The 11,728-nt window shown below is 58.9% G+C and overlaps 2 protein-coding genes across 3 annotated transcripts; both read left to right on the top strand.

Annotated features, from left to right (window-relative positions):
• The first annotated feature begins 1,413 nt into the window (after positions 1-1,413).
• On the top strand, positions 1,414-9,541 carry Septin5 (septin 5). Its single transcript, NM_213614.2, has 12 exons — positions 1,414-1,544; positions 1,691-1,701; positions 5,911-6,007; positions 6,097-6,183; positions 6,420-6,543; positions 6,635-6,769; positions 6,888-7,005; positions 7,140-7,241; positions 7,935-8,031; positions 8,112-8,247; positions 8,335-8,437; positions 8,556-9,541. The coding sequence occupies exons 1-12, from the start codon at positions 1,502-1,504 to the stop codon at positions 8,610-8,612; spliced, it is 1,110 nt and encodes a 369-aa protein (NP_998779.2). The 5' UTR covers positions 1,414-1,501; the 3' UTR covers positions 8,613-9,541.
• Positions 8,949-11,033, top strand: Gp1bb (glycoprotein Ib, beta polypeptide). 2 transcript variants are annotated; one of them, NM_010327.2, is made up of 2 exons: positions 8,949-9,781; positions 10,020-11,033. In NM_010327.2, the coding sequence occupies exons 1-2, from the start codon at positions 9,772-9,774 to the stop codon at positions 10,628-10,630; spliced, it is 621 nt and encodes a 206-aa protein (NP_034457.1). In that variant the 5' UTR covers positions 8,949-9,771; the 3' UTR covers positions 10,631-11,033. The 2 variants fall into 2 exon arrangements, with proteins under 2 accessions (NP_034457.1, NP_001001999.1); NM_001001999.1 differs by having other exon boundaries at positions 8,949-11,033.
• Positions 11,034-11,728: the final 695 nt, after the last annotated feature.

Below are 11,728 nucleotides of genomic sequence, written 5' to 3'. Positions count from 1 at the left end.
CTCATCAGAATTGTTTTATAATTTATTCCTCTTCTATACACAAGCTTCTTTCCCCTCTCCTACACTTCCCTCCGGGCCAAGGCAGCCAAGCACAACCCCCTAACTAGAGGAGACCAGGAGTGTCCCTCCCATCAGTGCCCCAGGGAAGATACTTCCTTTTCCCCCCACTTTGTTTCTGCCGTTGGAGTGACAGTAACAGTCAGCTCAGGCTTAATGTCCTAGCTTTCCTTCGTGGGTTTCTCCAGACTCAGAACTGGCAAGCTCAGAAGTCCTGACATTGTGTTTCTGTCCCTGCCTCAGACTGCACATATTCCTCTAACAGAGTTCCAAATTCCCCCAAGAACGCCATGAAAAAAGTCACTGGTGAAGCCAAACCTAAGAGATGTGTAGACACTTTTACTTCTACATTGTTTTATACACAAAATGATTAGCACTTGATCACGTGTGAGTGCCCTCTCTAGATCCCAAAGATGCACCACAGTGTGTCATATGCCCCATCTGATCCTTAGGCTGTAGAAGAAAGATTTGGACAATGGAACATCCCTACCCTGGTCACAGACTCTCTGGTGAGGTTTAAGCCACCACCTGGGATGTGACAGTAACACAGAAGTTATTCACACCGTGGGTCACTTAGTCCTATCAACTTTTTGAAGATTCAGAGTCACAGCATCTTCATGCATAAATGTGGCTCTGAGCATGGACTTGTCTTTATGTGTCCCTCAGCCCCCTTCAACCCCTCTCCAGGGGGGTAGCTGGGGAGAGCACAGATCACAGAAAACCGGGACCAGAGCTGGAGCAAGGAGGGCTAAGGTGGCCTTCGGATTGTGTCCTTCTAGCCATACACCTCAAGTACTCCCATCTTACAACCACACCCTGCCTGCCGTGTGCTTTCCATCTTGCCCAGGCGTTTGTGTGTGTCCAGTGTAGAATGCCTAGCACCCAGCAGACTGCAGGAGAGCTCGGGTTCTGGACTTGTGCTCAATGTACCAAGGGTAGGGCTCCAGGTCTGCCCCTTCCAAATGCTTCTTGATGGGGTGAAAAAGGGGTCTTTATATCACCTGAACTCATTCATCGGCTGCATGAAGCACAGTCCTGGGACATGCTTTATAGAATGGCCACTCGATGGAAGGTCAGAGGCCCAGGAACCAACCGGCTTCCAGCGACAGCCAAGGGAGAACAGAGTCTAGGCCTGGGCTAGATGACAGGAAGGGGAGGGGGCGTTCCGGACGAAGCCGTGGGAATAGCCCGGCTGCACTCGCGCGGCCGGGAGAACCAAAGGCCTGGGGGGAACCACAGCGGGACGCCTCAGTCCCCGCCCCCACCGGCCTCTCCGGGTCGCGCGTGGGCGCGGCGGGCGCCGATTGGCTGGCGGGCGCGCGGGCGGGGCGGGTGGTGGCGGCGCGGAGGGGCGGGTCACCCCTCAGCCGGCCTCGGCCTCCACCGCTGGTCGCCGCGCCCCGCCCGCGCGCCCGCCGCCACACGTCCCCCGCCGGCGGCCACCATGAGCACAGGACTGCGGTACAAAAGCAAGCTGGCGACCCCAGGTGAGCCCAGAGCCTGTCCGCGTGCCCGCGCTCCTTTGTCCCCGCCGCCCGCCCGCCTCTCACCGTCTGTCTCCGTCTCTCCCCTGCCCGCCGGCCCGGACCCTCCCGGACCCGCCCGGACCCGGATCACGACCCGGACCATGCAGAGGACAAACAGGTACTGGCGTTGCGCCGCTCGGCCGGTGGTGAGATCGGACCGGCTGTCACCCATTGTGGCACCGATGCTGGTGGCGCCCAGGCGTGACCCCGCCCCCGCCGGCCGTCACCCAGTCCTTTGGCGTTAATCGATTGTCTGTAGGGGCAGCGCCGCTGCTCCTGGGGCTACGGAGGGGAAGTGTAGGCACTGCGCTTGGTTCCCTGACCTGTATAGCAGCGGCCTAGGCACCTCCCCAGAAAGGGAGGCTGGGATAAGGGCCTCTCTCCTCTAGTCCAGGGCCAGCATCCCCTTTTTAACCTGACCGGAAGGCCTCGTGCTGGGGGTCCTGGGTGAGGCTGTAGTTATGACAGGCCAGGAATGGGGGGGGGGGCCCACCAGTCTCCTGAGCAATACCATGGGGCCTCTGCTTCATGCCCATGCACCTTTGGGTGTCTCTCTTCTGTGCCTAAATTTATGCTCACTAGTCTTTGGCAGAGCATCTTCCAAGACCTGGAACTTGCAAGGCTCCCCATCTGAGTCATCCTAGCACTAGCCCTCCAAACCTTGAGTACAGCCAGGCTGTGGCCTTCCAGAGGGGGGCTAGCCTGATTTCCCCACCCCAGGGAAAGTACCAGCCTACCGGGTAACCTGTGAAAATCCAAAGGAGCTGAGGGTTGTGAAACCAGAGTGCTGTGGAAGTGGGTGACCAAAGGGATGTCCTCTGTGGCTTGAGCTAGGCCCTGTTTGAAGATGGGGTGGGGGAGGCCCAATTCTGACACCAGAAGGCTTCAGCAAGCCTTGCTGGGGATGGGTGTTCTCGCCTAGCATTGGACTCCAGAGTACTAGACCAGAGTACATCATCAGACAGAGCAAAAGCAGCTGGCAGATGGGGTGAGCCGGAGAGTCACAGTCTCCTGGCAGGGACATGCCCCGCCCAAGGCTGATGAGACTCACTGGGAGGGGCTCCCCCAGGAGAACTGCCTCCCCATCCCAGTAAGCCAGACAAAGCCCGATGGGGACACATGCTATTGTGTAAGGGAGAGGGGGGCCAGAGGCTAGGAAGGCAAGGACCTAGGCTTCTCCTGGGCCTCTGGAAGGTCTTCCAAGTCACCTGGCTGGGGTACTTGCTGCTTAGCACCATCCATGTTCTCCTGTCTGTTGCTGCTAGGATGGAGACCCCTCCCCCTTCCTGATGGAGTATGAGTCCTTCAGGCCTGCATCTGCCCATCCTCTGGTTAGCTAGGAGCCAGCCTTATGCCACTCCCTATCCCCAGGCCTGAAGGAAGAGAGCGCTGGGTGAAGGCAGATGGAGTGAGCCCCAGAACAGTGCTGGAGCTCTGGTGTCCGAGCTGGGACCTTGTGGGCCTGGGGGAACAGTGTGGAATACCTTGGTTCCCAATATGGCTGCACAGGGCCGGGCTTAACCAGGCCTCTTTCTGACTCTAACTGGGGGAGGGGGTAGAGCAGCAGTCTGGGTAGAAGGAGGTGTCTGTCTGCCCTTTGCACCCATATCTCTTCTCAGGCAGTGATGAGGACTTTGTTGGTTGTGCCTGCCGCTTCAGAGCCTAGTCATAATTCTAAGAATGGGAAGCCTCAACAGGCTCCTTCTCACGAAGAGGTGTGTTTTGCTGTGTATGGCTTCATATCCCTGAGGAATATTTGTTGAGCCTCTGGGACTAGAAAAAGGGGGTGCAAGGCTCCTCCCCTAGGGCTTCTCCAGGGAATACACAGGCTATGATGGCCTGCTTGGGTGATACTTAGACAGGCTGTTTGGCTGGGATGTCCCCTAAGCATGTACATTCCCAATGAACAAGTTGAAAGGCAGTCAGTCTAAGACCTACTAGGTCTGTTCAGCATCAGGGTATGGTTCAGCCAAGGGCATCTGTGTGCTCTTCCAGAGATGCCCGCCCTAGGTCGGAGATAGCAACCTGCCTAGGTGATGCTGGGCTGAGAGCTGTGTTTGCGGTGATTGGGGTGGAGTGGGGGGTGAGGGGGTGAGGGATAGGACTCAGTCTAAATGCTTCATGTAGGTCAGACAGGAACCAGTAGCCACTTTCTGGGAGCCAGAACTGGGAGGCTTCTTTTCAGCCCTGGGATGAATGGCTCTCCTGTTGCAGCTGTGGGCTCAGGCTCCTCCCCAGGTGCTAGTCACCCCGGGGGTGCCCATAGCAAGACCCAGGGTGGAGGCCCCTCCAGGAAGCTAAGACGGTGAGGCTTCATGGAGGAGGGGTGGTACCTGCATAGAGGAGGGAGGTCTCCTGGTCCTTTGCCCACTCTGGACAGTGGCTTGTCTAGTTTCTTGCAGCCTGGGGCTGGAGCTCTGATTCTGGTGGGGTTAGAAATGAGGACTGAGGAAAAGTTTGGTGGCTCACAGCCAATGGCTTCCCAATTCCTGGAACATCTGGTACCTAAAGTGTTGGCATGTTGTGGGCAGAAGTTTTGCCTAGCTGAGGGCTAGCTAAAGCTTCCAAGCTCTGAAGGAAGCCGGCCATCTGAACTCTGGCCACTGCATCCCAGGCACCCTTAATTTGTTTTTTTGAGATAGAGTCTATGTAGTCCTGACTGTCCTGGACTTCGCTATGTAGACCAGGCTGGCCCAAAACTCAGAGACATCCGCCTGCCTCTGCCTCTCAAGTGCTGAGATTAAAGACCTGTTCCCCTCACCCACAGCAGGGCTTAGTAGGGGAGATGCGCTCTGTCCTCAGTGCATATGAAGATGCCACGCGGGAAAGAATTTCCCCCAATCACCCGCATGTGCACAAACGCAGGGGGCGGGTAGGAAGGAGTGAGCCTCAAGGAGTGGGGAGGGGTGTGTCTGTGGGTAGTTTGGTTGCCGAGGCATGCATGGTTCAGGGTTTTCGGGTGAAGAGCAAGGAGAGGAAGGTGTTGGCTGGGGCCGCTTCCCCCGCGGTTGCATGTGAGTCCGGAGCGTTCCGCAGCGCCCTCTTGTGGGCGGCAGCGGCGCGACGTCCCAGAGGCAGAGTTCCACGACCGCAGACACCTCGCCGCCCGCCTACGGACGGTCCGGACGCGGCCTCGGGTGCCACGGCTGCGCTCCGGCTCCACGCGGCGCCCCCGCCCGAGCGCCTCGGTCGGGCCCTGCCCATCGCAGCCGTTTTCTCGAGGCTCCGCCTGCGGCCCAATTTCCAGGCGACCGTTTCCCGGCGACGGCGGGCGGGGCGGTCCCCTCCGCCGCTGCCGTGGGCCCGCGAAGCCCCGCCTCGTGCTCGCACTGGAGCCGCTGCTGAGCCTCGACGCGGCCACAGCCCGCGCCCCCCGCGCAGAGGCAAGGGAATGGCTCGCAGGACTTCTGAGGTCAGCGGCCTACCAGGTGGGCGACGCTCCCTCTCCGGGGCTCAGTTTTCGCGTCTTCAAAACCCGAGGCAGAAGAGGGCTTAAGAGCAGATTTACCCAGCGCAAATCGCTCGAGATCGCTGGCCCCGACAGGCCTGACCCTGGTGTAGGGTCTGAACGAGGCCGTCAGGGCCCGCGGGGTCACCACGATGGACTCACTGGCAGCACCCCAGGACCGCCTGGTGGAGCAGCTGCTGTCGCCGCGCACCCAGGCCCAGAGGCGACTGAAGGTGTGTGTGTGTGTGTCTGTGTGTGTAGAGAGAGGGTGGAATCTGGGTCATGTATTCAGTCTTGCTTGGCCAAGACCCTCCGGCTACCACAGAAGGTGGCGGGGGGCTCCCAGGGCAGATGTCCACTGGGGATAGGTGCAGGCAACACAGACCTTTGGCGGGGGAGGCTCGGTACCGCAGTCTATAAATAGCCCTCGCTCCGATGCTGCTTCAGGAACCACCACCCCCAAGCTTGGATCTGGGCCAGACAAGCCACCCACCTTTGGATACTCCGGGGATGAATTTGTGCTGAGGTCTGGCTATTTCCACCCATAGAGGTCCTTGGATGTGTCTGAGGGGTCTCAGTGGGTCCCACCACCCACCTCAGAGGATGCTCCTGTGGGGCTGACATTCCTCATTCCCCACCCCCCAGTCTTGGGGTTCTGCTGAAGCTGGAGTGGGGTGCCTTTTCCTGCTACCCCCTCACATACCTTCCTCCTTCCAGCCTCTGCTTACAGAGTCCTCACTCCATTTTTGTTGACAAAATGACCCTTGCTAGGGGCTGTGCTTTCTGCTCGTCTGAGCAACATAAGAGATAGGGCCTTGGGCTTCCACCGGGAGATAAGGATATGCCACTGACCTGCCCCCCAACCACCCCTGCCCTCAGGACATCGACAAGCAGTACGTTGGCTTCGCCACACTGCCCAACCAGGTGCACCGCAAGTCCGTCAAGAAAGGTTTCGACTTCACGCTCATGGTGGCCGGTGAGTGGCCAAACTTCTAGGTGGAGCCCCGTGGGCCAGACTGTCTCAGCCCCAGTCTAATCCAGCTCTTTGACTGTTCCTATGGCCAGGTGAGTCCGGCCTGGGGAAGTCCACCCTTGTCCATAGCCTCTTTCTGACCGACCTGTATAAGGACCGGAAACTGCTGAGTGCTGAGGGTGAGTAGCCTTCATGAAGTCACCGATCCACTGGCCCCTGCCTTGAGAAACCTCAGAGGGCACCCACACTCTGCCTGAGGCAAGGACCCCTGACTGGGGATGAGGAGGAGTGGCCCGGAGTATACATTCAGACAGAGACTGAAGCCAAGGCACCAGGGTGGGTAAGGACAGGGCGCCTTGCTGCCCAGAGAAAAGGTGGCGATAGCCTGCAAACACTCCCTCCCTTGCCTCTGCAGAACGCATCAACCAGACGGTAGAGATCCTGAAACACACCGTCGACATTGAGGAGAAGGGGGTCAAGTTAAAGCTCACCATTGTGGACACGCCCGGCTTTGGGGACGCGGTGAACAACTCTGAATGGTGAGGAACGGGACCCCCTGCCCCCAAGTGCCATGACCTAGCAGGCAGCTCTGGGCGCTAGCTAGCTTCCTTCTCCCTCCTGCGCCTCTAGTTGGAAGCCCATCACTGACTATGTGGACCAGCAGTTTGAGCAGTATTTCCGTGATGAGAGTGGCCTGAACCGCAAGAACATCCAGGACAACCGGGTACACTGCTGCCTGTACTTCATCTCCCCGTTCGGACACGGGTGTGTGGCCGTCCTGGTGCCTGGGCTCAGGGTGGATGTTCCTGTCACTGCATCACTGCCCCCTCCCCCCAGCAATGCCCACCCTACTCTCTCTCTCTCTCTCTCTCTCTCTCTCCAGACTGAGGCCAGTGGATGTAGGCTTCATGAAGGCACTGCATGAGAAGGTGAACATCGTCCCACTCATCGCCAAAGCTGACTGCCTGGTGCCCAGTGAGATCCGGAAGCTGAAGGACAGAGTGAGTCTTCTGTAGCTAGCCAAGGGGCCTGGCCAAAAACTCCAGGGGAGCTGGCCCATGCCAAGTCAAGTGCTCTCTCTCTCTCTCTCTCTCTCTCTCTCTCTCTCTCTCTCTCTCTCTCTCGCCTGCTGCAGATACGTGAGGAGATCGACAAGTTTGGGATCCACGTGTACCAGTTTCCAGAATGTGATTCGGATGAAGATGAAGACTTCAAGCAACAGGACCGGGAACTGAAGGTGAGCATGTAACCAGGAGGGGCGGGGCAAGGAGGTAGCTGGGGCAGAGTATTGGAGGCCACGCAAACCCCGGGGGTGGGGGCTGAGCACCCAGGAGGTGCAACATGATGAGAGCAGGGGTCATTTGCTCACCGAAAAGAGGGTCTGTGCTCAGTCTCAAGGGTTACAGGATAAGGAAATCCCTGGTACCCCTGTCTGGTCTGTGGCGGGTCATGTGACCCTCCCCTGGGTGTTTACTTGAGCACTTATGGGTACCATTCTCACCTGCTTTCCAAGAATCAGCCCAGTGGCCCAGAGATGTGGCAAGTTCTAGTATCCGAGATAGAGAGCTCCAGAGGGTGGTGGCTTTGAATACCCCAGAGGCCAGAGAGGTTGTGACAGAGAGCTAAGCCAGGAACTAGGGCCTTTGGGCCAGAAGCAGATGGCAGCGCCATCTACCAGTAAGCATGGTCTTGGCTTTGACTTGAACCGTGGAGGAAGCTCCTGGAAGCATCCAGTGCCAGAGAAGTGCCTGGCGTTGTGGCAGAAACCCCAAGGCCTTTAGCCCCACAGGCTTTGTGGCTTTTGTGGGTAGCAAAGACACCCACAGAGGGACCATGCCATGGGAGGGGGATGATGGCAGTGCTGGAATGGCCTCTGAGCCAGCTGCTCTTACAGACTAGGCTGGGCTGGGTCCTTGCTCCCCTTCCCCAGGAAAGTGCACCCTTCGCCGTTATTGGCAGCAACACTGTGGTGGAGGCCAAGGGGCAGCGGGTCCGGGGGCGACTGTACCCCTGGGGGATCGTCGAAGGTGAGATGAGGCAGGAGGCTGGGTGAGGGGTGGGTGGCTCCCCTAGACTGACACCGACTCATCGTCGATCCTGCCCACAGTGGAGAATCAGGCGCACTGCGACTTTGTGAAGCTCCGCAACATGCTCATCCGCACTCACATGCACGACCTCAAAGATGTGACGTGCGACGTGCACTATGAGAACTACCGTGCCCACTGCATCCAGCAGATGACCAGGTGGGCCACCCGCACCAGTAGCAGGCCAGGCGGCTCCCACCCTCCTAACCCGAACCTCCCAACAAGCACAGCCCTCTCATTCCACAGCAAACTCACCCAGGACAGCCGCATGGAGAGCCCCATTCCTATCCTCCCACTACCCACACCGGATGCGGAGACCGAGAAGCTCATCAGGATGAAGGATGAAGAGGTGGGTGGATATCAGGAGTAGGGCCGAGATTGTGAACAGGGTAGGGAGGAGAAGCAGAGGGCAGAGCTACAGCTCTCCTGCCTTTTCTCACTCTGACTTGGGTCGCCCCCACCACCAGCTAAGGCGCATGCAGGAGATGTTGCAGAAGATGAAGCAGCAAATGCAAGACCAGTGACACCCGCCCCAGCCCCACGTCGTCGACAAGGATAGACGGCCGGTTTCCGGGCTGGCCCCTCCTACCCCTGGATCCCAGACTGTCCTGGATTCCACCCTGGGTTCATCTGGATCTCAGAAGGCCTGGACCTCACCCTAATCCAAAGTGGCTTTGACCAGACTGTTCAGACCTGGAGCCACAGAGCCACAGCCCCCAGATGACCCTAATTTATTCTCGGCGTCCACCCTTCCCGGTCATTTGTATCTGCTTCCGAGTGCTCTGAATCACAGCCCCTCCCCAACCTCCTGCCCCCGCCCCACCCCGCACCTCCCCGCCTATCATAAGGGAACAAGATGTGCACAACCTCCAAGATCTCCCTTCCTAGAAGATCACTGCCCCCCAGCGGGCCAATAAACCAGGGTAGAGGAGGGACGTGGATGCAGGATCTTGGGCCTATTACCCAAGCTAGTGCTGCAGAGTGGAGTTGGGAGGCCCCCCTCTGCCGATTCCAGTGGGCTACGAAGCATTTGCTAATGGCCTACTGAGCGCGGAAGTAGGCCGGTTCCTCCCTTACTCCCTAATCATGCTCTGTTCAGGATCGGAGGCGGCGGGGTTTGGAGGCTAAGGCCTTTAGGAAGACCCCAGATCTAGAGGCTTCTGGGAGGAAGGCGGGGCCGCGATGCTCTAGACCGCTCGCGCCCCTTCCTGAGTCTACCTGAAGGACTCCAAGGGCGGTAGAGACGGGGTGTCCCTATGCCTAGACTACTTTCGTCCACCCATAGGTCAAGGTCTTTTCTTCCCAGCAACTCTGTTGCACAAGGATTCCAGCCCTTGGCCTCCTCCATATCTCCACCCGCATGATTCCTCCCCACACACCCCATGCTCCGTTTTGTTCAGTTGTGAATGCCGCGTCCTGTCCTGGTGACAGGAGAACAAAGTTGGTGAACGTCGCACCGAGTGTCCGAGTGTTCCATGAGCCCCTGGGAGCGGGCGGGGGGACGGAAGCCCGGGCTGCCTGCGGCCCCAGGCGATAGTACCCTATCTGCCTTCGCAACGCCCTTGCGCGCCGGCTCGGAGTTATTTCTGGCCAGGCGGCAGAATTGTGGTCTGTTGCTGTAGACTCAGGCAGGCTCTCGGGCCAACGCCTCTCCAGAACGAAGTAGGCCACCATCCTCTCGCCATGGGCTCCCGTGAGTTCTGGGGTCGGGTCTGCAGCTTTCTAGGAAGAGCCACGGTCAGGAGGTGTTCTAGTTTGGGCATCAATAGGCAAAGTCTTGGATCAGAGGTGGATGGAAACTCGAGCCAGCGCCCAGAGTGGCCGGGGTGGAGGGACCTGCGGACTCGTGGGATGCTGGTCCTAGGAGCTGGCGGGAGCAGCGCCGACGGTCCCAAGGATGCTCCCGCCTCATCCTAGTGCTTCTCTTTCAGGGCCCCGTGGGGCGCTGAGCCTGCTGCTTCTGTTGCTAGCGCTGCTCAGCCGCCCAGCCTCTGGCTGCCCCGCGCCATGCAGCTGCGCAGGGACGCTCGTGGACTGTGGGCGCCGCGGGCTGACCTGGGCGTCGCTGCCGGCTGCCTTCCCTCCCGACACCACCGAATTGGTGCTGACCGGCAACAACCTGACGGCGCTGCCGCCCGGGCTTCTGGACGCGTTGCCTGCTCTGCGCGCAGCACACCTGGGCGCCAACCCCTGGCGCTGCGACTGCCGCCTATTGCCGCTGCGCGCCTGGCTGGCCGGCCGCCCGGAGCGCGCGCCCTACCGCGACCTGCGCTGTGTCGCGCCCCCAGCGCTGCGCGGCCGCTTGCTGCCCTACGTGGCGGAGGATGAGCTGCGGGCCGCGTGCGCACCCGGTCTACTCTGCTGGGGAGCACTGGTGGCCCAGCTAGCACTGCTGGTCCTCGGGCTGCTACACGCGCTGCTATTGGCACTTCTACTAGGTCGCCTGCGGAGGCTGCGCGCGCGTGCGCGCGCACGCTCCATCCAAGAGTTCTCTCTCACAGCCCCGCTGGTGGCCGAGTCGGCCAGAGGTGGTGCATCCTAAGAAAGGACAGGCACTGAGCAACAAGGACCTGCAAACTTTACAGGTCCCTGCAGGAGGACCCTCACCTTCACCTGGATCCGCCTTGGCCTCTACCCTTGCCCAACCTCCCAGACCCGAGCTCTGCAAGCCTGAATCAACATGGTGCCAAACTGATTCCAGTACTACCAGAGTGAAGCAACCTTGAGTCTTCAGAGCCTAGAGTGATGGAACAGCCCAGTCTCCTGCCAGACTCCTCACTGAATAAACCGTTCTCCTCATTTGGCGGTTTCTGTACCACCCGACTTTGCCAAATTCTAGAAAGGGCCTGAGGGAATGTTGTTAAAAGGGACATAATCACTTCTTCACACGCTGCCAAACTGGCCTAGGGCAAGCAGGAGTCGATGGATAAAACTCCCTGTACCCAGCTGTCTCCGAGTTCATTCTTAGTGAGAATGCTGTGAATAGAGAGATCCCTCTGGCACTGAGGAAGCTTGAAACAGCACAGGCAGGCAGCTTGGTCCTCAAAGGGTTGGCTTGTGTGGACAACCAGGGTCATGAGAACCTCTCAAGGACAACTTAGGAGTTGAGGTGACCCTGCTGTGTGGACAGCTGTTAGAGCGCCCAGAGACAGATGGGAGTTGGGATGACTCAAAACCAGGTGACTGTAGCCTGTGGCCCAGTGGGGACTCCATGGGCGATGAACTCTGAAGGGTAGGGAAGGCCAAGTGACAGAGACATGACCTAAGGGGCTGCAGGTATGAGTTTAACCAGAGTCTCTGAAATGTGCTGTGGAGTGAATCAGGCCTCCTCCCACAACCCTGGCCCCTCCAAGTGTTCTCAGATCTTCCTATCCCATCTCACCAACTGACAGCCCCAGCAGTCTCAGCCCTCCTGACAGTCCCCCTGACTAACAGAACAGTCACCACACTACCCCACACCTGCCCAGGTCATTATATATGCTATTTCTAGTCTGGTTCAAGGTTCTCCAGCAAGTCCCCTACCTCACAGCTCAGGACAGAGAACACTTCCGAGCTACTCTGGAGCTGGAAAACTAGGTACAGTTTCCTCCCTGGGAACCCAAAGGAGCAGAATGGCACATCCCCCAGTACTGGAACCAGC

This window comes from Mus musculus, chromosome 16, assembly GCF_000001635.26.
Source record: "Mus musculus strain C57BL/6J chromosome 16, GRCm38.p6 C57BL/6J".
Taxonomy (NCBI): domain Eukaryota; kingdom Metazoa; phylum Chordata; class Mammalia; order Rodentia; family Muridae; genus Mus; species Mus musculus.
Note: the sequence above shows the minus strand (reverse complement) of the source record. Positions and strands in the feature narration are given on the sequence as shown.